This window comes from Chiloscyllium punctatum, chromosome 33, assembly GCF_047496795.1.
Source record: "Chiloscyllium punctatum isolate Juve2018m chromosome 33, sChiPun1.3, whole genome shotgun sequence".
Taxonomy (NCBI): domain Eukaryota; kingdom Metazoa; phylum Chordata; class Chondrichthyes; order Orectolobiformes; family Hemiscylliidae; genus Chiloscyllium; species Chiloscyllium punctatum.
The window spans coordinates 5,687,099-5,710,350 of NC_092771.1; the positions used below are offsets into that span (position 1 = coordinate 5,687,099).

The window sequence follows — 23,252 nt, forward strand, 5'->3', positions numbered from 1 at the left end:
ACGCTGTGACTGTCTTGTATTGATGATGTATAATTCTGATTTTCCACATGCATGGAAATATTTTTTCCTACTTTTCATATGAAGAGGTAAATAAAGAATTCCATTTGGTCGTGCATCATTATCTTTTTATTTGTTTAGGGGATGAGGGCGTCACTGGCTAGGCAGCATTTATTGTCCAAGCCTAATTGCCCAGAGGGCAGTTGAAAGTCAACCACATTGCTGTGGGTCTGGAGTCACATGTAGGCCAGACTGGGTAAGGATGGCAGATTCCTTCATTAAAGGGCATTAGTGAACCAGTTGGATTTCTCCTGATAATCAGCGATGGATTCATAGTCATCATTCGGCTCTTAATTCTACATATTTATTGAATTCAAATTCCATCTGCCATGGTAGGATTCAAACCCAGCTCCCCAGAACTATTACAATAGAACCTCTTACTAACTGAAATGCTTGTGGAAGCCACCTTCAAAAGAAACCTCTTCCCCTTAAATCCCTCCATTCTCTAGCCCTGCAACTCTTGAGATATTTGTGCTCCCCCAACTGTGGTCTCTTTGAGCATCCCCTTTTTAATCATTCTGGCATTGGCCATATGCCCTCAATATCCTGGGGCCTGAATTCAGGAATTCCCTCCATTCCTCGCTCCAGCCTTTACAACACTCCCTTAAAAATCTGCCTCTTGTTGATAACCATCTGGCCCAGTTTCTCCTGATGCATTAAATGTTGGTTTGCAATGCTCCTGTTGCAAAGTGCTTTGCTGTCTCAAAGACGCTGTGTAAATACATGCTGTTGTTGTTGTGAAAAGGCAACACTCTGCCCAATCAGACTCAACTTGCCGGCCAATCAGCACCATTTTTTTGCTGTAATGTAAGTTGTTGAGTTTGAAATTTGGCATTCTTACCTTTTGTCCTGACACGCACAAGATTTTGGCAATGTCTCTGTCTTTTCAGTGAGACTCGCGTTCTGTGCTACAAAGACTCTATTTTCTTTGCACTTCTGTGACAGGGGGACTTTGTTTCTCTGTTCTAGGTGACGCTAATACCGACCCACGACACGGAAGTGACACGGGAGTGGTACCAACAGACCCATGAACGGCAGCAAGAGCTAAACATCATGGTGTTGGCCAGCAGTAGCACAGTGGTAATGCAGGACGAGTCGTTCCCAGCGTGCAAGATTGAATTCTGAGCTCTCCCATCTCCAGTCACCCTGCTTGCCAACCTGATGAAGGAACCCTGCTTTGTCATTCCCTTCTCATCTTCCTACACTAATTTTTCTTTTTAAACTAAAGTTAAAAGTGCATTTTAAGGCTAGATTTGCAGCTTAATGTTAAGGAAAGGAATCAAAATGAGTGTGACAGTCTCCATGAAGAGGGGCCTATTTTGGAGACTGCTTTGCAACTAGGGGAATCCTTTTACTGTGGATCATCCAATAGACGTTCCTGTTTCTGCACATTGAAGATTGGAGCTGGGACGCCATTGGAATAATTAGTTTATTCTACATTCATTGCATGGTTTCATAGAATTGGAAGGTCATCTGGTTAACTTAAGATGATTGTCAGGTCTTGCCTCCAAGTGGACAGTGTCTAAATTGATGATTATGTTTGCAGGTTAAAGGGTTTTGAGGAACTTACATTTAAGAGTGCATTTTGTATGAAAGGAAAATGTCGCATTCTAGGCTCAGACAAAACCACACCTTCCATTTCCAGAGCAGCGTCCAAACTGTTCTCTACCCTCGAACTTCGGTCAGTTCAAAAGCAGGTGATGAGAATGTGTGAGGTAAGGTGGAGTTGGAAGGTGGTGGGGGGGGTGGCAGCAAACGCAAATAGTCAGTTCGTAGAGGAGAGCATTTGATGCAAGGAGTTGGCATGGCAACTGAAACTGTGAGACAACGTTCAAGAGTAACACTGGGATTCAGATTGAGCTGGGTGGAGATTAAACGGGCCATTTCCTGGTATTGTGCAGTCCTTTTGTTACAAAGTGTTAAATTATTTTTTCTATCCGTTGTCCAAAATTCCCTTAAAAGCGGGGACTGATCGTGTTCTGGGATGATCTATGCAGGGAATGCTTCCATGTGTGTGGAAGCCTGTCAGACATTCAGGCATCTTTGGTGTTTGCTGTGAGTTACAATGCAAACTGTATCAAGACACATGAGCAATAGATACTGATTTATACTTAAAGAGACAGAATCCTTTTTTTTGTAGCAGTCACCTCAAGCTGGACATCAAAGACTACACGAAATACAAATGCAGAGCTTGGACTAAAGATCAATCCACTTAATTTATAGCGATAGCATTATTTTAAATTGTTTGAGTTGTGTAAAGAAATTGTGACTTTGGAACTGAGAAATTACTTTTAAGGGGGTTTTGTTTCAAGTGTTAAATACAGCCTATCAAAGCTTAAAAAAAGGACCTGTCTCTTTAAGAAGGCAATATCTGATTTTAAATAGTATTTCTTAAAATTATCAATCTTTAAGCACACACACTTCAATGGGTAGATTCTGATCACACTGTTTGGGTGTGCTTTAGAAAGGCTAGTAATGATTACTGAATATGTGTGTGTGTGTGTGTGTGTGTGTGTGTATACGCTTCCCAACAGAAATCCTCAGTGTGAGATTATTGTCAAAAACATTTGAAGCTTGCTGGACTGAGCAGAACACATCACTGATGGAATGTATTGTGTGCTTTGCTAACCAATAAACAAAGTGTATAAAACTGAGCTATATCATAGTGAGCTATGGTGCAGGGGATCACTGTTACAGTTACATTTCAGTGTAACACGTCTGGAGCTGCATTTCAGTGACGTCCCTGTTTAACCATTAATTCAGATCTTACCCATGGTTTTTCATGGGGCAATTCTGCTTCTTCTGCAAAATGAGAATGATGTCTTGATGTTGACAATGTTGCTTTGAGCCAAGTGTTAAGGTCTCACTGGACCTACCCCCCCCCCCCCCCACTCCTGGCAGTGGTCAAGACCCCAGTGACAGAGTGATCGATGGACAATTAGACCACTGTATGATGTACGAGATCAGGGTATCGTGACCATACAGCTCCCCATTTTGAGTATTGGGACATAATGATGACGGCGGGGGGTAAAGTTGGATATTGCCTTTTTAACAAACCAAAGGAAGTGCGAGGAGCCTCCATTGTGCTTAAATATCAGGTGTGGTTGCCTTAGACATTAGGATGAATGTAGCTAATTAATGCACTACAGCTGCAGCAATGCAGAGCTGGGACTGGCTGTGTTGTTTTTGTGTTGCCAATTTACTGCGCTCTGTTCATGGGCATGTTACGGGGCAGTGTGATCCCCCCCCATCGAGGTTGACTGTCCATTTCAAGGAAGTTTTTTTGTTGTTGTCATTTCTTTAAATTCCCACAAGAGGTTCAAACTGACAGTGTAGGGGACCAAACCTATAATAAACTCTAACTTAAGGGAAGAGACATACTGTGATAAAATTGTGCAGTTTAGGGGAAAGACTCCCTGGCAGTAGGTTGAACAAGTCTTTGATTTTGTTATTGTTTTCAGTAGATTCATGTAGGTGTTCATTTTTCCAAGCACATCCTTACGGCTGTTTTCAGTCAATCACAATTTTAACCAGAGCCATTGACACTTTGCTTTTCCTATTGCTTCTCACCTATTACCAGTTCTAAGTTCCATCAGATGATGGCTAATTCTACCCAGCACTGAGTCCCTTGAACAGTAAATTAGTCAGTAATTACACTGCAGACTGAATCCCCTCTGGATACATCTGTTGTCAAAATGATAGATGCACAACATAATAGAGGCTGTTTTCCTTAAGCACCATCACTTGAAGCTAGCTGACAATGAGCAGCTCCCAAACAACTGAAGTAACAACAGACAACCAAGTTACTCAGTCACACTGCAAGAGCCAGATCTTCCAATTAGTCTGGCAAAATGTTTTTGGGGAGCATGGGGGCTTTTTAATCCTGTGTGAACGTGCGTGTGCGTGTGTGTTTTCCCTTCAATGTCAAAGTTAATAAAGTCAAATGCCCATTTCTCAAATAAAAAGAATACTGTGGAAAAGCCAAACTGAAAAAGAAAGAGACAAGCAAAAGGGTAGGATTAAAAACAGTAACAGAAGGTGCTGGAGAAACTCAGTGGGCCTGGCAGCATCTGTGGAGAGAAAGAGTTAATGTTTCCAGTCCAATATGATTTCTTCAGAACTCAGTTCCTTGCACTCTGTGTGAGTTGGTTACACAGTCCATTAATTATATCCGAGACTAACTCACTGCCGGATACATCTGAAGATTGTATCAGACCCAAAATATTACCTCTGTATCTGCCTTCACATTCTGTTTTCATTTTGGATCTCTGGCATCCACAGAACTTGGCTTTTATTATGGGATTGTGATGAACTCCAGTGCCTGTTTGTTACTGGAGCACAGGAATTGAGGCAATGTGTTGGTTGTGTTAAGCACAATATCTCAACGCACATGATTTCGCCTTGTGTATAGCGGAGGGAGATGTCGAGGACCCAAGTCATTCCCTCTGTGTGTGTGTGTGTGTGTGTGTGTGTGTTGGAAGCGGGTTGGTTTGTACGTATAACGTGGGTTTGTATATATTTAATGTATGTGCATCTAGGCAGCTCAGTAGGATGATAATGGAATGTCCCTAGCATCCTATCTCAAGGCACATACATTTGCACTTGGGAGGGTCTTTAAGACAGTGTGCAAACATCTGTAGTTTAGTCTGTGTTGGGTGAGTGTATAATGTAACGCATTAAAAAGTGAGATGTATTGTACTGGATCTGTCCAAAACCAGATCAGTGTTTGAGAGTGAAGTCCACAGATTGAACAGATTGGTTTGTGCTGTTGTTTGTCATCCATTCTTTCATTTCAAACTGTTAGTGCCGTCCAAAATTGAATGAGAATTTAGTTTAGCCGAAGAAGTATGCAAAGTCTGTTTTGATCTGATTTTTTTTTATCTCTCGTAAGCGCGTTAAGCAAGTTGTACTGTGTTAAGAGGCATGTGATAGTAAGCATGGAGAGGAAAGCATTTGGAAATGTGCATTTGATGCCAGTGAGTTGGCATTTCTCCAGTCGACAGCTTTTTCACTTCAGAGAACAGCACTGACACTGAAATAGACAAAGGATTGTGGACTAGACTTTCCACAGTGACTGTAGCACCAGGAATACGGACTGCTTTGTCCAATATCCTAATCCATAGGAGAGCAACAATTCCTTCGTGCACTACTTCCCTCCAGATTACCCACCACCTTGTTCTGGAATTCTTAAATCCCAACCCCACCCACCCCCCCCCCCCACCCCCACCCCCAAGACATGTAGGACTTTCACCATCTTGTGTGAACATGGGGAAAGTGCAGAACATAAAAAGATACTAAAGGGAATATTGTTAGTGTTGGCTCATTTATAAATTGTGAGAAACATAAAGGATTTTTTTCTTCTTTTAATATGTTTACTTTGTTATTTTAAGATCCTGTCCTCAAAAGGACTGGACCAGCACTTTTTATTGTGACAGTGTTATAATCCTATTTCTTTAGTCCAAACTTTTGCATATGTTTGACCATGACATTCTGCAACACCAGTTATTCATCATTAGATTATAGGAGACATAACTGAGGTCCAGAGGGAGATCAGTACTCGTGAAGCGTAATTTATAATTTATTTGTCTTGTAGATTATATCAGTGTTTTATATAGATTTATAGTTTGTTAATTTATAAGCACAACTCTAACCAGTATTGTAGCTGTAAGATGACATGTTTACATAGAGTTCATTTGCACTCCATTTATATAGAGGCTGTGCCTTTTCATATGGGTCCATTTGCATTTATATTTTGATTTCTGAAGTCAGAGAGACAATGGAACAAAGTTTCTTCATTTTTATTGCAAATTCATTTTCAGTTTAAAGAAAGTTGCTGAACTTATTTCTAGTTGAGCATGAGATTTTTCCAGAACTTATCTTTCTGATGAAGATCTTTCTGATCAATCCCTCCAATTCCAGGAGATTATTGACACAAATCCTGAAAGCTCGTGATTTGGTTGTGATACATTTGATTCTTCCATTGTTTTCATTCCCACTGATGGGGGAAAGGCCGCTAGGTTTATCACTTTCACTCCTCTCTCAGCCTAGGTACATTTCTCATCCCCTCCACCTTCTCTATCAGCGACCCTTCACCCATTCCCTGTTGTCTTGCAGCCCATCTACGCACACTCCCAGCATAGTTGATCCACCTGTAAATCTCCATATTCTGTTTGTCAAGGAACAAAGTTCTCCCACAATATTCTTTCCAATTCTGCATCAACTTATTCCATCCCAACCCATAGTTACCAGATGTTCCCAGAACCTATCCATAGAGAACATCTGTGTACTGGGACCAGCTCAGCCTAAATCGAGTCTTCTGTTGTCAACTAGATGTCAACCTCGCTCTTTAATAAGTCCTTAGCACACTGGGACTAAGAGTTCTGCAGTGTTTCCATTTCCAATCTCCAAAAGTCTGTCAATCAACTTGCCTTTCTTCATGTCTTTGTGGCTATCCTAGTGCTGTCTTCATCTTTTGTTTCCTCATCTTTGTTATGGGGTGCCAGTGAAGGTACATATTGACTCCATTCAGTTACATGTTATTTCAAGCCCTTCCCTAGAGGGAAGTGGTTGTTTTTATCTGATTCCTGTATGACGTTCAGTTCTGACAACCCAGTCATCGCCACATCAACTCGCAATTGTTGAGAAAATTCCACTTAATATTTCAGGGGGCTGGTGGAGAGGACATTTCATAATTGCTTCTTCATTTCTGTAGGTAAAGAGCTTAATTTGATGAGATTCAAGGAGGAGGTAACAAACAGGAGGATCAGAGAAGTGGGTAAATTGGGATCAGGAGAGAGTTGGGGAGTGGAGGTTGAAGAGAGAGAGTTATAAGTGTTGGCAAGCCTGAAAGGTGGTCAAGATGGTTTCAATGCAGAACAATAGAGAAAGAACAGGGGAGAGAGTTTAATTGGACACCTTTTCAAAGAACTAGCGCAAGTGTGAATGGCCTTGTGTTGCTGTATCATTCTGTAATTGGATAACTAATCGCAAAATCTCTTGAAAGCTGTTCTCAAACTTCCAGCCATCAGCTGGACAGATAAACCAAAGCTGAGATATTGGACTAGTATCTTTGTAGAACAGCTGCTTCTTCAGAGACATTTTCAGAATTTGGTTTCTGGCCTTTTTTTAGACAAAAACAATAAACAATTTGAAGAGATCCAGAAATAATTCTGAGATAGTGGCCACTTCAGAAGGTGCAGTGATCTCAATCAGATAATGCTGTCTCAATCTTCCAGAGCATGGGAATTTTATCTCTTCCTCCCATTGGACCAAATGTAAAAAGGAAACTGGAGAAGGGCATGGGACTAGGAATTAGAGTAAGGTAGGCATTAATACACAGACTCAATGTCTCTGACTGCACTCCCTCTTCACCATTCTTAATCTTTTATCATCCTTTTTATTTCAGAAACTAGAAGCCCTTTAAGTTTTACTGTGTTAGTTTAATGGTATGACCTTAACCCATTCACCCCAGCCTAGTGAACAAATATAATGCTGCAGTATCTCAATCAATCACCCAAAGAATTCTGTCCCACTCTGGACTTTGCCAAGTCTGCCTGAATGCTAAGGCCAGTATTATTGAATAGACCAGCAACAGTGAGGAGAGCCCTCCACTGATGTTCAAAAGATGTTTCCCCCCACCCCACCCCGAATATTTGCCAGATTTCCCAAGCCCCTGACGTTGGGCACCGTGTATGATGTACAAACTTCAACTTTCTGTTCGCTTGTGCTGCCTGCTGATACATTCACAAAGATTTCACACTGTTTACACAGCAATAAAGTTAATGAGCATTACTCAAGGGAATTAAGAAGCAGGTTTTTGTGAATCTTGTCAAACGCACCATAATATCCTTGCCCTGGCATTAGGACAAACCTCTTGCTTGCTGCCATCTTATTAGGGTGGTCCTACTCCATTAATCTATTCCAGTGGCAGACAATGACCTTAAATTGGGCTTGCTCTGCTATGGTCTTTTTTAAGTCTTGTTCCTCTTCATTAACCATCTCAAAACCTTGTACGTTGCTGACTCCAACAAGAGCAGCCTATCCTTCCTTCCCTCAGAAAGTAAGAGTGACTTTTATTTAACTTTTTGACTGTGTATTCTAACAGTATTAACCAAAAGGAATCCAAATATTCAGCATTTATTAATATGTGCCCTTATCCCAGCTCCTACAATGCACATTATAATCAGAATTGTTTTTTTTTGGGGGGGGGGGCGCGAGAAGGGAGAACAGTAGTCAAAATTAATGTTGACCATTACCTGCTGCTTGTGCGACTGAATTATCTGCAAAAAAAACACATTAATTTTTTTTAGGACCAGGGTCCAGCTGTTTATAAACTACTGATTCCTTATTGAAGTTTCGCCTGATTAGTTTCTATTTGCAGTAAGCTAGTCACCACACTCGGATTTAAAAAGTCAATCCCTTTGTCTCCAACCATGTCATTAATCTTCCAATTTCAAAGGCTAATGATGCACTATTTCTTTAGAGACGAGATGGATGCCACAGCGAACATTTCTGAAAGCCCCCAACACATGTCAACTGGGTCTTCCCAGTGTGTTTTAAAACTTATATATATGTGAAAATGCTATTTGATTTTATTTCAATTTTTAAAAAAATTTCCATTGAGCCCTTCCATTTTAGCACAGACAGGTGTCAAAACTGAACGTACTGAAAAAATGAACAAAACAGATGTATATGTGAGTTTAGAAACTGGCACAGGGTTTATTGTGAGCTAAAGAATATTGACCTCTCGCCATTTGTGTTTACTGTCTCTTAACTGTCAATAAATCAGCCCCTGCTATCCTGTGGGAGCTACAATAAGCTAAATTCAGCGCATTTCCACTTTAATGTTTCAGTTGGAAGTTCAATGGGAGAGTTCAGGGTTTTTAAATGTGGGGGGGGGGGGGGAGAATTGTATTTCTGCAAAAATTAAAAAAAAAAGCCGTTCAAAACTCTTGAGATTTAATACAATGATAATACATTCAGGACACACCCCTGTTTAGAATAGGACATTGGGAATTTAATTAAAACTTTTTAAGGAAAAGAGACCTCTTGCTTGTTTTTTGCATGTGACATTTATCCCTACGTTATATTCCTGTATGTAATAGTTTAAGAAAAAAAAGTTTGAAAAAATATAAAAAGCAACTTGTCTTAACTGTAATCAGATGGACTTGTAAACATCCTGAAGCTTTCCTCCTTTCAGTTTCATGGTGTAAGAACAATTCTTTAGTGACCATTTCTCTGCGCAATATTAATATTTAGTTCAGAATTTGTGTGCAATATTCTGTATCTCTTAATCGCGAACTACTGAAATTTATTGTAAAAGGGAACAGTCTGATTATCGCCAATAAAAAAAGTACATCTATTAAAACTTTGTTATAATGCTGTTTGTGTTTCTTCAGTAGCTTCAGTCCTTAGACATGACAGATGGGTTACAATCTTGCCTCCCACCCTGCCTTTGATTTCCTCTCTATGATGTGGAGGTGCCAGTGTTGGGCTGGGGTGGGTAAAGTCAGAACCTTCCCCTGCCACCGCAAGAATTACAAAGCTTGCACCCACACCTCCCACCAAACCCCCCAACACCTCACCTCCGTCCAAGGCCCCAAAGGAGCCTTCCACATCCATCAAAGTTTCACCTGCACTTCCACACATGTCATTTATTGTATCCATTGCTCCCGATACGGTGCCCTCTATATCAGGGAGACCAGACGCCTACTCGCAGAGCACTTAAGAGAACATCTCCAGGACACCCATGCCAACCAACGCCCACCACTCCATGGCTGAACACTTCAACCCCCCCCCCCCCCCACTCACTCTGCCGAGGACATGCCACTCCCGAACCACCCAGTGCCTGGAGGAAGAACATCTCATCTTCCACCTCAGGACCCTCCAACCCCACGGCATCAGTGTGGATTTTGTCAGTTTCCTCATTTTTCACCCCCCCACCCACCTTATCCCAGTTCCAACCTTCCAACTCTGCACTGCCCTCATGACCTGTCCATCTTCCTCCCATCTATCCACTCCACCCTCCTCTCTGACCTATCACCATTACCCACCACCTCCATCTACCCATTGTACTCTCCGCTAACCTCCCCCGTGCCCCACCTCCCCCCCCCCCCCCCCCCCCCCCCCCCCCCCCAATCCCGATCTGCCCACAGTGCTCCAAGTGCGATCTAACCAGGGCTTTGTATAATGGCAGCATAATCTCTGCCTCCATCTAGATATAAAGACTACATCTCATTAAGTTTCTTGATTATTTTCTGCTTTGTTCATCAGCTGGAATAACACTAAGATTTTTAGTCTTACTGGGGATTGGATTAGGAATTCTGGAACTGCAGTTTCCCGTGACAGTTCAGCCAGTGTGTAACAGAGTGCATCACACTGTTACTGAACTCCAAAAAGCAAGAAAGGTCTCAGCTCCTCACTTCTCAGTCCTGCCCATGGTGTGGATGAGATGGGAGACAGGAAGCTCCATTGCACAAACAGCTGCCAATGTTCACTGTCTGAGCTCTGACAAGAACAAATAAAGAGGAAATGCTGGAGAAACTCAGCAGATCTGGCTGCATCTGTGGAGAGAGAATCAAGAGTTAACATTTCGAGTCCTGGTGTGACTTCTCTTCAGAACTTGAACTGATACCTCGGGACTAGTTAATTCTATTGCTCTCTCCGCTGATGCTGCTAACCTGCTGAATTTCTCCAGCACTTTGTGCGCCTTTGATTCAGATCACCAGCATCTGCAGTATTTTGCTGGTACTGGGATGTGAATGACTTCTGTCTGGACACCGCACAACAGTCAACAGACAGGAGTCTTCCCTCCCAGTCGGAGAGTACTTCAGCGGTGTGGGACATTCGACCTCGGACCTTCTGGTGACCATCCTCAAGGCGGACACTGGGGCAGGCAAAAGCAAAAGTGGCCGAGCAGAGGCTGGTAGCCAAGTTCAGTACCAATGGGGACGGCTTCAACTGGGACCTTGGGTTCACGCACACTACAGGTGACCCCACTATATATACACACACAGACACACACCCCTACAGATCCATACACTCCTGCAGATCCTCTCATACACCAGCTCTCTCATACGCTCACACATACCTCCCACACTCTCACACACATATCTTCTCACATATTTATACCCCCTTACACTCAAACTCACACGTAATGCACATTCTCACAGACACTCATAACCCCTCATACATGCACACAGATACATAAGTTTGTGGGGTGAATTTGTACTTGCAGAATTATATTTTATTTTGCTCAAAAACTGCACGAATCAATGTTAAGATTCTGTAAATCTGTTTTTTTCAGATTAGAATCAGTCTGAACATTGGGGCACAGACAGCCTCACACAGGGCCCCTCACACCTTCAATGCATTATCTGGGCCGACATGGCACCTATTGTTATAGTTCCCTTGAGAATGTAATTTTAAAAAAGTTTTGCAATTTACATATGAAAGAACTGAAACCAACATGGACATTCTAAAAGATGAGACACTTAACAAACAATCCGGGTCTTTTTCAATACATCATTTCAGTTACATCACACCTTAAACCTTTGCTATAAATTCTGTGTCTTACAATCTTATACTCCACAACCACCTGATGAAGGAGCAGCGCTCTGAAAACCAGTGGTTCCAAATAAACCTGTTAGACTATAACCTGGTGTTGTGGGATTTTTGACTTCTGTCAGGTTCCAGTGCTCGATGGGGATGAAGGGGTTAAAATGGGATGGGGGGAGGGAGTTGGGGGAGGAAAGAGAACAGATCTGGACAAGTTCCCACACTCTGCAGAGAAACCAGAGAAGATCTAGTCATCCCATTTGCCGTATTAGAGAAATACTGTCGTCTTTTGTGGTGCATCAGATGAGGCTTATTATTCCATCTCCACTCTGTACAAACAGCTTAATGTTATAACGGGAAAGGAGACAAACATCCCCAAAATGTTTGCTCAGTCACAGGCTCTGACTGCACTTCCAACAAACTAATATTCATTCCGAATGACAATGGTATAATCTCCCTCAGTGAAGAGTGGTGGGGGGGTGGGGGGTGGGGAGCGGTTGGGGAGGTGTGTGTCTGGCTGTTGGCTGGCCAGGAGAAAGTTTTCTGAGGAGCTTCAGTTGGAGACAGTGCTGGCCATCACTGAATGGTCTACCAATTACATCATGCGATGACTCATAGAGATTTTTTTAAACACACGCGGAGAGGGGACAGGATTGTCATTCATTCCCAACAATGGGCCTGCTGAAGAAAACAGGCATTGTGCTGCAGTGAGGGAGCCAACTTAGTGAAAGGAAGGAGGCTCTGTCTGAGGGCACAGAACGAACGATGCTAACAATCTCCCTCAGTCGAGCAGAACAGATTACTTCAGTCTGGAAGAATGGTTGGCGCTGGGGGTGGTGCCACCCATTCACATTCTAATGAAGGGCCAATGAATTGCTACGGGAGAGCTCCGATCAGGCACAAGGGCTGTAAGAGGCTGCAGTTCCAATAACAAGTTTATTGCGGGAGTTATACACTGATGCACCAGCTCCTAGAGGAGAGCAATCCGCCTGAAAATTCCCAGTCCCATGTCAAAGGCAGCAGCGTCTTGGAGCCACAGTCTCGGCGGACAATGGTGATGGGGCTCACTTGTTTGTTCTCTCTCAAGGGAAAGGTCAGAGTTCACAAACATGGCTGCCTGTCATTCATACATCGTCCCCCTCATGCTCCATTCCACTCCCCACGATGGAGAACAGAAGTAGCTGGGAGTGTTTACACACACAGGAGTGAGCTATGTAACAGGGTACGGGGCTGTGAGTCATTGGTTTGGGATCTTCCCAAAACTCTGCACCTCTTGATGCAGTCTATTGTTCAGACAGAATTATAGAGTTCCCACAGTGCGGAAAGAGTCATTCAGCCCATCAGGTTTGTACTAACCCTCTGAAGAGCATCCCACTCATATCCACCCCTCCACCCCTCCCCCCCTCTATCCCTGTAACCCTGAATTTCTCATGGCTCACCCACCTAAGTTGCATATCTTTGGACTGTGGGAGGAAACCCATGTAGACACAGGGAGAATGTGCAAACTCCACACGGAATGTTGCTTGGCATTATTGAAGAATTCCCATTATCAAGGATCACACAATTACCAGGATAACGTGAGGTGTATTTGATAGACCTTCCCTTATCCAGCAGCTTCTATTCAACAAAGTGTTTCAGCATCAATGTTGATGGAGCTCATGATCTCTGCCCATTGGTTGCCATCATTAAGAATCCCAGACTCTTAACGTAACAATTATTTCCCTCCCCCTTGTCTATTGAATGGACTCTCTCCACCTTTACTCAAAGACATATTGACCCCAGCTATCTTAGCAAGCACCATAGGATAGTCACCAGAGAGAAGAATCTAGTAGATCCAAGCCAATCAGAAACAAAGCATCTCATTGCTGACCTTACACAACTCCATTTGCCCATATTTATTCTGTGTCCCCTGACATTTCAACCCAATAAAACCCTGAAACAATCTCAGTCTTGAACACCACAATTGAATTTTGCAGCATTTATATTCCTTTTCGAGGTGAAGGTTCCAGATTTCCCAAACCCCTTTGTGAGAAAAAATGTTTCCTGATCCAGAGCAACGGTGAAGTCACTACAGTCCGACCAGCTGATAGGGCTGTTCTCTCATTACAGAGAGATACAACTGATGGTGGTCACTGCCCCTCAGGTAAGGGGAATCCTCCATTGTAACCTCAGCCACTGTGGGAATTGAACTGATACTATTAGTATCACTCTGCGTTGTAAACCAGCTGTCCAGCCAGCTGGGGTAACTGACCCCTGAGGGAAGGAGGTTTAAAGACTAACGGCACTAATGGGTCAGATTCAGAGAAGGCTGCAGTACAGAAATCAGTCTGTGCAGAGATTTCAGCAAATCTGTCCTTGTGTGTGGGGGGTGGAGAGAGGACTGAGATTAGATTTAAAAGAAAGAGCTTCCGATTTTTAACTCTTTTATTGCTGTCTTCCTTCTTGCAATTCTCAAAATACAATTGTTACTCACTCTGGGAGTCAGATCCCCATTCTCATTAGTCTCTGGGCGAAGAGGTGTCTCCTGAATTCCCCATTGGATATTTCTTTGGGGGTGATTTTTATTGTGTAGTTATCTTCCACTTGTTAGATTTCACTGAAGAGGTCCTCCAGTTTGAAGAATTGCTGGTAGTTCATTCACAAGTTCTGTTTGTTGTCATTAATGGAATCTTATTTCAAATAGATCCTGGAGACTGTTTGCTATAGGGAAACTGTTTCCTGTGGCTCTCACTCTGACTCTGAACCATTGATACCCCAGGATATGACCGCGCCGCAGAAAATTCTAGAATCGTAGGCTTTGATTTATTCTCCCTTCATTGGTCAGCTCTCCTTGTGGTCCAGTAACCAGTCACAGTCTGTGAGAGAGCATCGCTCTCTCTCTCGCTTAGTGAGACAATGGTTACACATAGAGTCATAAAGATATACAGCACAGAAACAGACCATTCAGTCCGACTCGTCCATGCCCACTCAATATCCCAACTTAATCTAGTCCAACATTTGCCAACATTTGGCCCCATATCCCTCTAAACTCTTCCTATTCGTATACCCATCCAGATACTATTTAAATGTAATTGTATCAGGCTCCACCTCTTCCTGATCCAGGGACAAAGGTAAAGTCTTTACAGCCCTAGCAGCCAATAGGGCTGCTGTCTCTTGAGGAATACTACCCCACAGCTAAGATGGGACAAGGAGTCTCCTGAACACCCACTGACAGAATGGGGATTGAACCCATGCTGCTATGATCGTTCTGCATTATATACTAGCCAGCTGTACTAACTAACCTCTTACTCACACAGCCAGCTACACACATACCACCTTGACAATGAGTGCTGCCAATTTTTTTCATCAGTATTTCATGGATTATGCCTCCCAGCAGAAGAGGCATCATCTCCTGAGCTCAAAGGGAGTGAAAGGGAATGGGGACAGTGTCGCTGGTGGAATATGTTAAATGTACGTTTTTAAGGTGGTCGTAGTCAAGTATCCCAGTGCACATATCTTCCTGCAATCTTAACAACGGAACCGAGTCTCTGTGTGAACAAAGTCTGGCTGTGGGTGAAAGAAAAGAGGGTACCAAGGTTTCAGGGTCACTGTGACATCTGCAGTTAAGATTCGAGCTGGGTCACAGTATGTAAACCGACCTCTTGATGTAAAGACCCAAAACCTGTTCTCGAGCTGTGGACTTGCTGTCGCCCTGTGTGGATGTAAATGCAGTTTGTTTGTGTAACAAGATTGCACACGTCCCAGAAACGGACAGACACTTTGCAGAAACTAGGAGATGGGATGAGGGAGGGGGTTACAGAGCTCCTGAGGTGGTTTAACATCAAGGCAGCTTGGGGGGAATGAGGTGGGATTAAGCAGCAGATTGATCCAGAGACAAAGCCTTTTGCCCTCCTGAAGCTCAGGGCTGTTGTGGTGCAGTGGTAGTGCCCCTACCTCTGAGCCAATAGAGCTGGTCTCAACCCCTCAACAATTACATCCCAGAACAGGCTGGTAAGGATTGACCATCTCTTGGAAACCCACCTTCTCAGAAAGGGTGGAAATCTCCAGTTGCCATGGCAGCTACCAGCATTGGGATGAACACTGCTTGTTGGAAACAGGTTATCTCCTCGTTATTCCAAGAAATCTAACAACCAAAGCACGAAAATATTACTGAGTCAATACATCTCAACATCTTGTTGGATAACCTCTTGGAACTCAATCAGACAGAGTTGAAGGACCTGGAACTCTATAGTGATAGACTCCAGGTTAGTCTGAGCCCAGTCTGCGGGTGAATTGAATTGAATTGAATTTATTGTCACGTGTACCGAGGCACAGTGAAACGTTTTGTCTTGCGAGCAATACAGGCAGATCACAAAGTTAAGTTGCATAGATAGTAAATAATAGGTAAACAGCAGCAAAAACAAAAACACAGGGACAGGGGAATGTTAAGAGTTTATGAGTCCATTCAGTATTCTAACAACAGTCGGGTAGACACTGTTTCGAAACCGGCTGGTGCATGTGTTCAGGCTCTCCCTGTACTTGGCCTCAATGAGGCTGCACCTCAGAGTATCAACGAGGGTAATTAGCTGGATCACCAGCATCATATTACCATTAGCCAGCTGCCAGTGTGTAGAAATACCAACAGAAAGTGCTGGAGGAACTCGGCCAGCAGCATGTGTGGAGATAGAAACAGAGTTAATGTTTCAATAGACAATAGACAATAGACAATAGACAATAGATGCAGGAGTAGGCCATTCTGCCCTTCGAGCCTGCACCGCCATTCAATATGATCATGGCTGATCATTCCTAATCAGTATCCTGTTCCAGCCTTATCTCCATACCCCTTGACTCCACTATCTTTAAGAGCTCTATCCAATTCTTTCTTAAATGAATCCAGAGACTGGGCCTCCACTGCCCTCTGGGGCAGAGCATTCCACACAGCCACCACTCTCTGGGTGAAGTAGTTTCTCCTCATCTCTGTCCTAAATGGTCTACCCCGTATTTTTAAGTTGTGTCCTCTGGTTCGGCACTCCCCCATCAACGGAAATATGTTCCCTCCTGCCAGAGTGTCCAGTCCTTTCATAGTCCTATACGTTTCAATCAGATCCCCTCTCAGTCTTCTAAACTCAAGGGTATACAAGCCCAGTCGCTTCAGTCTTTCAGCGTAAGGCAATCCTGCCATTCCAGGAATTGACCTCGTGAACCTACGCTGCACTCCCTCAATAGCCAGAATGTCTTTCCTCAAATTTGGAGACCAGAACTGCACACAGTACTCCAGGTGTGGTCTCACCAGGGCCCTGTACAGCTGCAGAAGCACCTCTTTGCTTCTATACTCAATCCCTCTTGTTATGAAGGCCAGCATGCTATTAGCCTTCTTCACGACCTGCTGTACCTGCATGCTTGCCTTCATTGACTGGTGGACAAGAACACCCAGATCTCTCTGAACAGCCCCTTTACCTAATTTGATACCATTGAGGTAGTAATCTGCCTTCCTGTTCTTGCCACCAAAGTGGATAACCAGACATTTATCCACATTAAACTGCATCTGCCATGCATCTGCCCACTCACCTAACTTGTCCAGGTCACCCTGTAATCCCCTAACATCCTCATCACATTTCACCCTACCACCTAGCTTTGTGTCATCAGCAAATTTGCTAATGTTATTGCTGATACCATCTTCTATATCATTTACATATATTGTAAAAAGCTGCGGTCCCAGCACGGATCCCTGCGGTACCCCACTGGTCACTGCCTGCCATTTCGAAATGGAGCCGTTAATCACTACCCTTTGTTTCCTATTAGCCAACCAATTCTCTATCCAATCTAGTACTTTGCCCCCAATCCCGTGCGCCCTAATTTTACTCACTAACCTCTTGTGTGGGACTTTATCAAAAGCTTTCTGAAAGTCCAGGTACACTACATCCACTGGATCTCCCTCGTCCATCTTCCGAGTTACATCCTCAAAACATTCAAGAAGATTACTCAAGCATGATTTCCCCTTCATAAATCCATGCTGACTCTGTCCTATCCTGTTACTATTATCCAGATGTGCCGTAATTTCATCCTTTATAATAGACTCCAGCATTTTTCCCACCACTGAGGTCAGACTAACTAGTCTATAATTTCCTGCTTTCTCCCGCCCACCCTTCTTAAAAAGTGGCACAACATTAGCCGCCCTCCAATCCTCAGGAACCGACCCCGATTCTATTGAACTCTGGAAAATAATCACCAGCGCATCCACGATTTCCCGAGCCACCTCCTTCAGTACCCTGGGATGCAGGCCATCAGGTCCCGGAGACTTATCAACCTTCAGACCTAACAGTCTCTCCAACACCAAATCTTGGCAAATAGAAATTCCCTTAAGTTCAGGTCCTTCAGCCACTGTTACCTCAGGGAGATTGCTTGTGTCTTCCCCAGTGAACACAGATCTGAAGTACCCATTTAATTCCTCTGCCATTTCTTCGTTCCCAGTAATATATTCCCCTGCTTCTGTCTTCAAGGGCCCAATTTTTGTCCTAACCATTTTTTTGCCTTGGACATACCTAAAAAAGCTTTTACTATCCTCCTTTATATTCTTGGCCAGTTTACCTTCGTACCTCATTTTTTCTCTGCGTATTTCCTTCTTACTAATCCTCTGTTGTTCTTTAAAAGCTTCCCAGTCCTCCGTTTTCCTGCTTATCTTCGCTAAGTTATACTTTTTCTCTTTTAACCTTATATGTTTCTTTACTTCCCTCGTCAGCCACGGCCGCCCATGTCTCCTCCTGGGATCTTTCTTCCTTTTAGGAATGAACTGATCCTGCATCTTCTGCATTATACACAGAAATATCCGCCATTGTTCCTCCACGGTCTTCCCTGTTAAGGTATTGAACCATTGAACTTTGGCCAGTTGCTCCCTCATAGCTCCATATTTCCCTTTATTCAACTGAAATATTGTCACATCAGATTGTACCCACTCCCTCTCAAATTGCAGATTGAAGCTTATTGTATTATGGTCACTACTTCCCAACGGCTCCTTCACTTCGAGGTCACTGACCAATTCTGGTTCGTTACACAATACCAGATCCAGAATCGCCTTATCCCTGGTCGGCTCCAGCACCAGCTGTTCTAAAAATCCATCTCTGAGGCACTCCACAAAGTCTCTTTCTTGAGGCCCGATACCATCCTGATTCTCCCAGTCTACCTGCATGTTAAAATCCCCCATAACAACTGTAGTAACATCTTTGCGACAAGCCAATTTCAGCTCCTGATTCAACTTACCTCCAACATCCAGACTACTGTTTCGAGTCTGGTGTGACTTTTCTTCAGTGCTGTGTGTAAATCTGGGTGAGGGCAGCATCATGTTTAGAAGGTACACTTCTCCCCTGGGTTTGTGTGAATAGACAGAGCCAGAGTCTACCAGAGCTGATACTGCTGTAGACATAGCTGCCTTGGGGGATAGTGTCCCTCTGTAGTTAGGCTGCTAATAGCCACTGCTTCCAATTTGGGTCAGTTGCAGCTGGGAGACTGTCCCCCAAGGCAGCTATCTCTACAACAGTATCAGCTCTAATAGACTCTAACTCCGCACCACTTCAGAACATTGAGAAAGTTCTAGTAGCAAGGTGTTCAATAATCAGCTTTACAGAATGAACGTGACAAACCTCAGCACCTCCCTGTCCTTCCCCAACACAATCACTCAGAGAGCCACAGCCCAACTCCTGAACGTTGATGGAATGAGATTGAACTATTATCATGTCATGGAGCATACACCAGCTCTGGGGAATGATCGTAGGGAGCAGAGATTGGATTATACAAACCAGGATAGTGTGATCCTGCTGCCCTCTCACAATAGAGGCTTGAGCTCACAATCTCAGCTCACCCTCCACTGCAGTATTGCAAGAGTGCTGCATTGTCTTGGGGACAGGCTTTCTGGAGATAAAGGTTAAACAGAGGTGACAGCGGCCCTTGCTGTTGGTGGACAGTAAGATGGTGGTGAGGAAGGGCACTCTAGCGGGAGATCCTCAGCTCCATCCATTCTATTTCTTCATTATCATTCTCTTTGTCATTCTCTCCTCCTTTTTCTCAACCTTGAACTCCTGGCCTCTAAAGAGGAATTGGCAGTGGGGACACGAAGGAGCGGGGCCCCGGAGTGGGGACACCAGGGAGCAGGGGCCCGGAGTGGGGACTCCAGGGAGCAGTGACCTGGAGTGGGGACACGAGGGAGCGGGGCCCTGGAGTGGGGACACCAGGGAGCAGGGGCCCGGAGTGGGGACACCAGGGAGCAGGGGCCCGGAGTGGGGACACCAGGGAGCAGGGACCTGGAGTGGGGACACCAGGGAGGAGTGACCCGGAGTGGGGACACGAGGGAGCGGGGCCCCGGAGTGGGGACACCAGGGAGGAGTGACTCGGAGTGGGGACACCAGGGAGGAGTGACCCGGAGTGGGGACACCAGGGAGGAGTGACTCGGAGTGGGGACACCAGGGAGGAGTGACTCGGAGTGGGGACACCAGGGAGGAGTGACTCGGAGTGGGGACACCAGGGAGCAGTGACTCGGAGTGGGGACACCAGGGAGGAGTGACTCGGAGTGGGGACACCAGGGAGGAGTGACCCGGAGTGGGGACACCAGGGAGCAGTGACTCGGAGTGGGGACACCAGGGAGCAGTGACTCGGAGTGGGGACACCAGGGAGCAGTGACTCGGAGTGGGGACACCAGGGAGCAGGGGCCCGGAGTGGGGACACCAGGGAGCAGTGACTCGGAGTGGGGACACCAGGGAGCAGTGACTCGGAGTGGGGACACCAGGGAGCAGTGACTCGGAGTGGGGACACCAGGGAGGAGTGACCCGGAGTGGGGACACCAGGGAGGAGTGACTCGGAGTGGGGACACCAGGGAGCAGGGGCCCGGAGTGGGGACACCAGGGAGCAGGGGCCCGGAGTGGGGACTCCAGGGAGCAGTGACCCGGAGTGGGGACACCAGGGAGCAGTGACTCGGAGTGGGGACACCAGGGAGCAGTGACCCGGAGTGGGGACACCAGGGAGCAGTGACCCGGAGTGGGGACACCAGGGAGCAGTGACCCGGAGTGGGGACACCAGGGAGCAGTGACTCGGAGTGGGGACACCAGGGAGCAGTGACTCGGAGTGGGGACACCAGGGAGCAGTGACTCGGAGTGGGGACACCAGGGAGCAGTGACTCGGAGTGGGGACACCAGGGAGCAGTGACTCGGAGTGGGGACACCAGGGAGCAGGGGCCCGGAGTGGGGACACCAGGGAGGAGTGACCTGGAGTGGGGACACCAGGGAGCAGTGACTCGGAGTGGGGACACCAGGGAGCAGTGACCCGGAGTGGGGACACCAGGGAGGAGTGACTCGGAGTGGGGACACCAGGGAGGAGTGACTCGGAGTGGGGACACCAGGGAGCAGTGACCCGGAGTGGGGACACCAGGGAGCAGTGACCCGGAGTGGGGACTCCAGGGAGCAGTGACCCGGAGTGGGGACACCAGGGAGCAGTGACTCGGAGTGGGGACACCAGGGAGCAGTGACCCGGAGTGGGGACACCAGGGAGCAGGGGCCCGGAGTGGGGACACCAGGGAGGAGTGACCTGGAGTGGGGACACCAGGGAGCAGTGACTCGGAGTGGGGACACCAGGGAGCAGTGACCCGGAGTGGGGACACCAGGGAGGAGTGACTCGGAGTGGGGACACCAGGGAGCAGGGGCCCGGAGTGGGGACACCAGGGAGCAGGGCCCCGGAGTGGGGACACCAGGGAGGAGTGACTCGGAGTGGGGACACCAGGGAGGAGTGACTCGGAGTGGGGACACCAGGGAGGGGTGACCCGGAGTGGGGACACCAGGGAGCAGGGGCCCGGAGTGGGGACACCAGGGAGGAGTGACTCGGAGTGGGGACACCAGGGAGCAGTGACTCGGAGTGGGGACACCAGGGAGGAGTGACTCGGAGTGGGGACACCAGGGAGTAGGGACCCGGAGTGGGGACACCAGGGAGCAGTGACTCGGAGTGGGGACACCAGGGAGCAGTGACCCGGAGTGGGGACACCAGGGAGCAGGGGCCCGGAGTGGGGACACCAGGGAGGAGTGACCCGGAGTGGGGACACCAGGGAGCAGTGACTCGGAGTGGGGACACCAGGGAGTAGGGACCCGGAGTGGGGACACCAGGGAGCAGGGACCCGGAGTGGGGACACCAGGGAGCAGTGACTCGGAGTGGGGACACCAGGGAGGAGTGACTCGGAGTGGGGACACCAGGGAGGAGTGACCCGGAGTGGGGACACCAGGGAGGAGTGACCCGGAGTGGGGACACCAGGGAGCAGTGACTCGGAGTGGGGACACCAGGGAGCAGTGACTCGGAGTGGGGACACCAGGGAGCAGGGGCCCGGAGTGGGGACACCAGGGAGCAGTGACTCGGAGTGGGGACACCAGGGAGCAGGGGCCCGGAGTGGGGACACCAGGGAGCAGTGACTCGGAGTGGGGACACCAGGGAGCAGTGACTCGGAGTGGGGACACCAGGGAGGAGTGACCCGGAGTGGGGACACCAGGGAGGAGTGACCCGGAGTGGGGACACCAGGGAGCAGTGACTCGGAGTGGGGACACCAGGGAGCAGGGGCCCGGAGTGGGGACACCAGGGAGCAGTGACTCGGAGTGGGGACACCAGGGAGGAGGGGCCCGGAGTGGGGACACCAGGGAGCAGTGACTCGGAGTGGGGACACCAGGGAGCAGTGACCCAGGGGAGAGTGTGACACAGCCAATGGTCAGACCACGTGGTGACCCCCTGCCCTGATCTGCTGTGGAGAGTCTTTGGAGAGAGACTGCGATGTTTGTAACTTTGATTCCTGTTTCTCTGAGCTGTGGTTATACTCCGTATTGCTGCAATGTTACCTTTTCTCCTTCAGTTCCCTGTTCTGTAAACTGAGGATTGTACCTGGCTTCCTTTGTACCTGAGATGGTGCTGTAAGTAGCGATTTATCAAGTTCTCACTGTACTCAGTGAGTAAATGTGACAATAAAGCTAATTCAATTCGATTCAATGCACAGTCTGGGGGAGCTGATTTGAAGAAGAGAAGGTTTCCCCTGTGGCCAGGCCAACATATACCCTTCAATTAACAAAAGGCAACTGATCGTCTGGTCATTGTCACTCTGCTGTCTGTGGGAGCTTGCTGTGCATAAAAGGGCTGCTACATTTCTGACTGTACAATAGTGACCACCCTTCAAAAACATTTAATTGGCTAAAAGGACATTTGGTAAACATTAATATTTAATAAAAACTTGGTTCTTACATCCTTTAAATTAAATTCTTCGTTTGAATGTAGAATGCTGATCTGTTCTCCCTCTCCAGACAAGGAATATTGAGGTCACTTTTTACCCTCCCTCCCCAGTACAGCCCTGAGAGAAGAGATCACACTCCCCCCCCAGTAATAACAGGCTCCAAGTCCCATGTGCTCACCACTCTGTCCTTTAACCAGCTGGATTAGTGGTGCTGGAAGAGCACAGCAGTTCAGGCAGCATCCAACGAGCAGTGAAATCGACGTTTCGGGCAAAAGCCCTTCATCAGGAACAAAGGGCTCGTTGGATGCTGCCTGAACTGCTGTGCTCTTCCAGCACCACTAATCCAGTATTTGGTTTTCAGCATCTGCAGTCATTGTTTTTACCTTTAACCAGCTGGCCCATTTCCTACATTACAACA

At 46.5% G+C, this 23,252-nt stretch overlaps 1 protein-coding gene across 2 annotated transcripts in view; it reads left to right on the top strand.

Moving 5' to 3' along the window:
* Nucleotides 1-9,424, top strand: part of map1ab (microtubule-associated protein 1Ab) — a 136,525-nt gene extending 127,101 nt beyond the window's left edge. For both annotated transcript variants that reach the window (XM_072552803.1, XM_072552804.1), the window contains one exon: nucleotides 1,027-9,424. In XM_072552803.1, coding sequence (XP_072408904.1) covers nucleotides 1,027-1,182 — 156 coding nt within the window. In that variant the 3' untranslated portion in view covers nucleotides 1,183-9,424. The remainder of the gene's footprint in view (nucleotides 1-1,026) is intronic.
* Nucleotides 9,425-23,252: the final 13,828 nt, after the last annotated feature.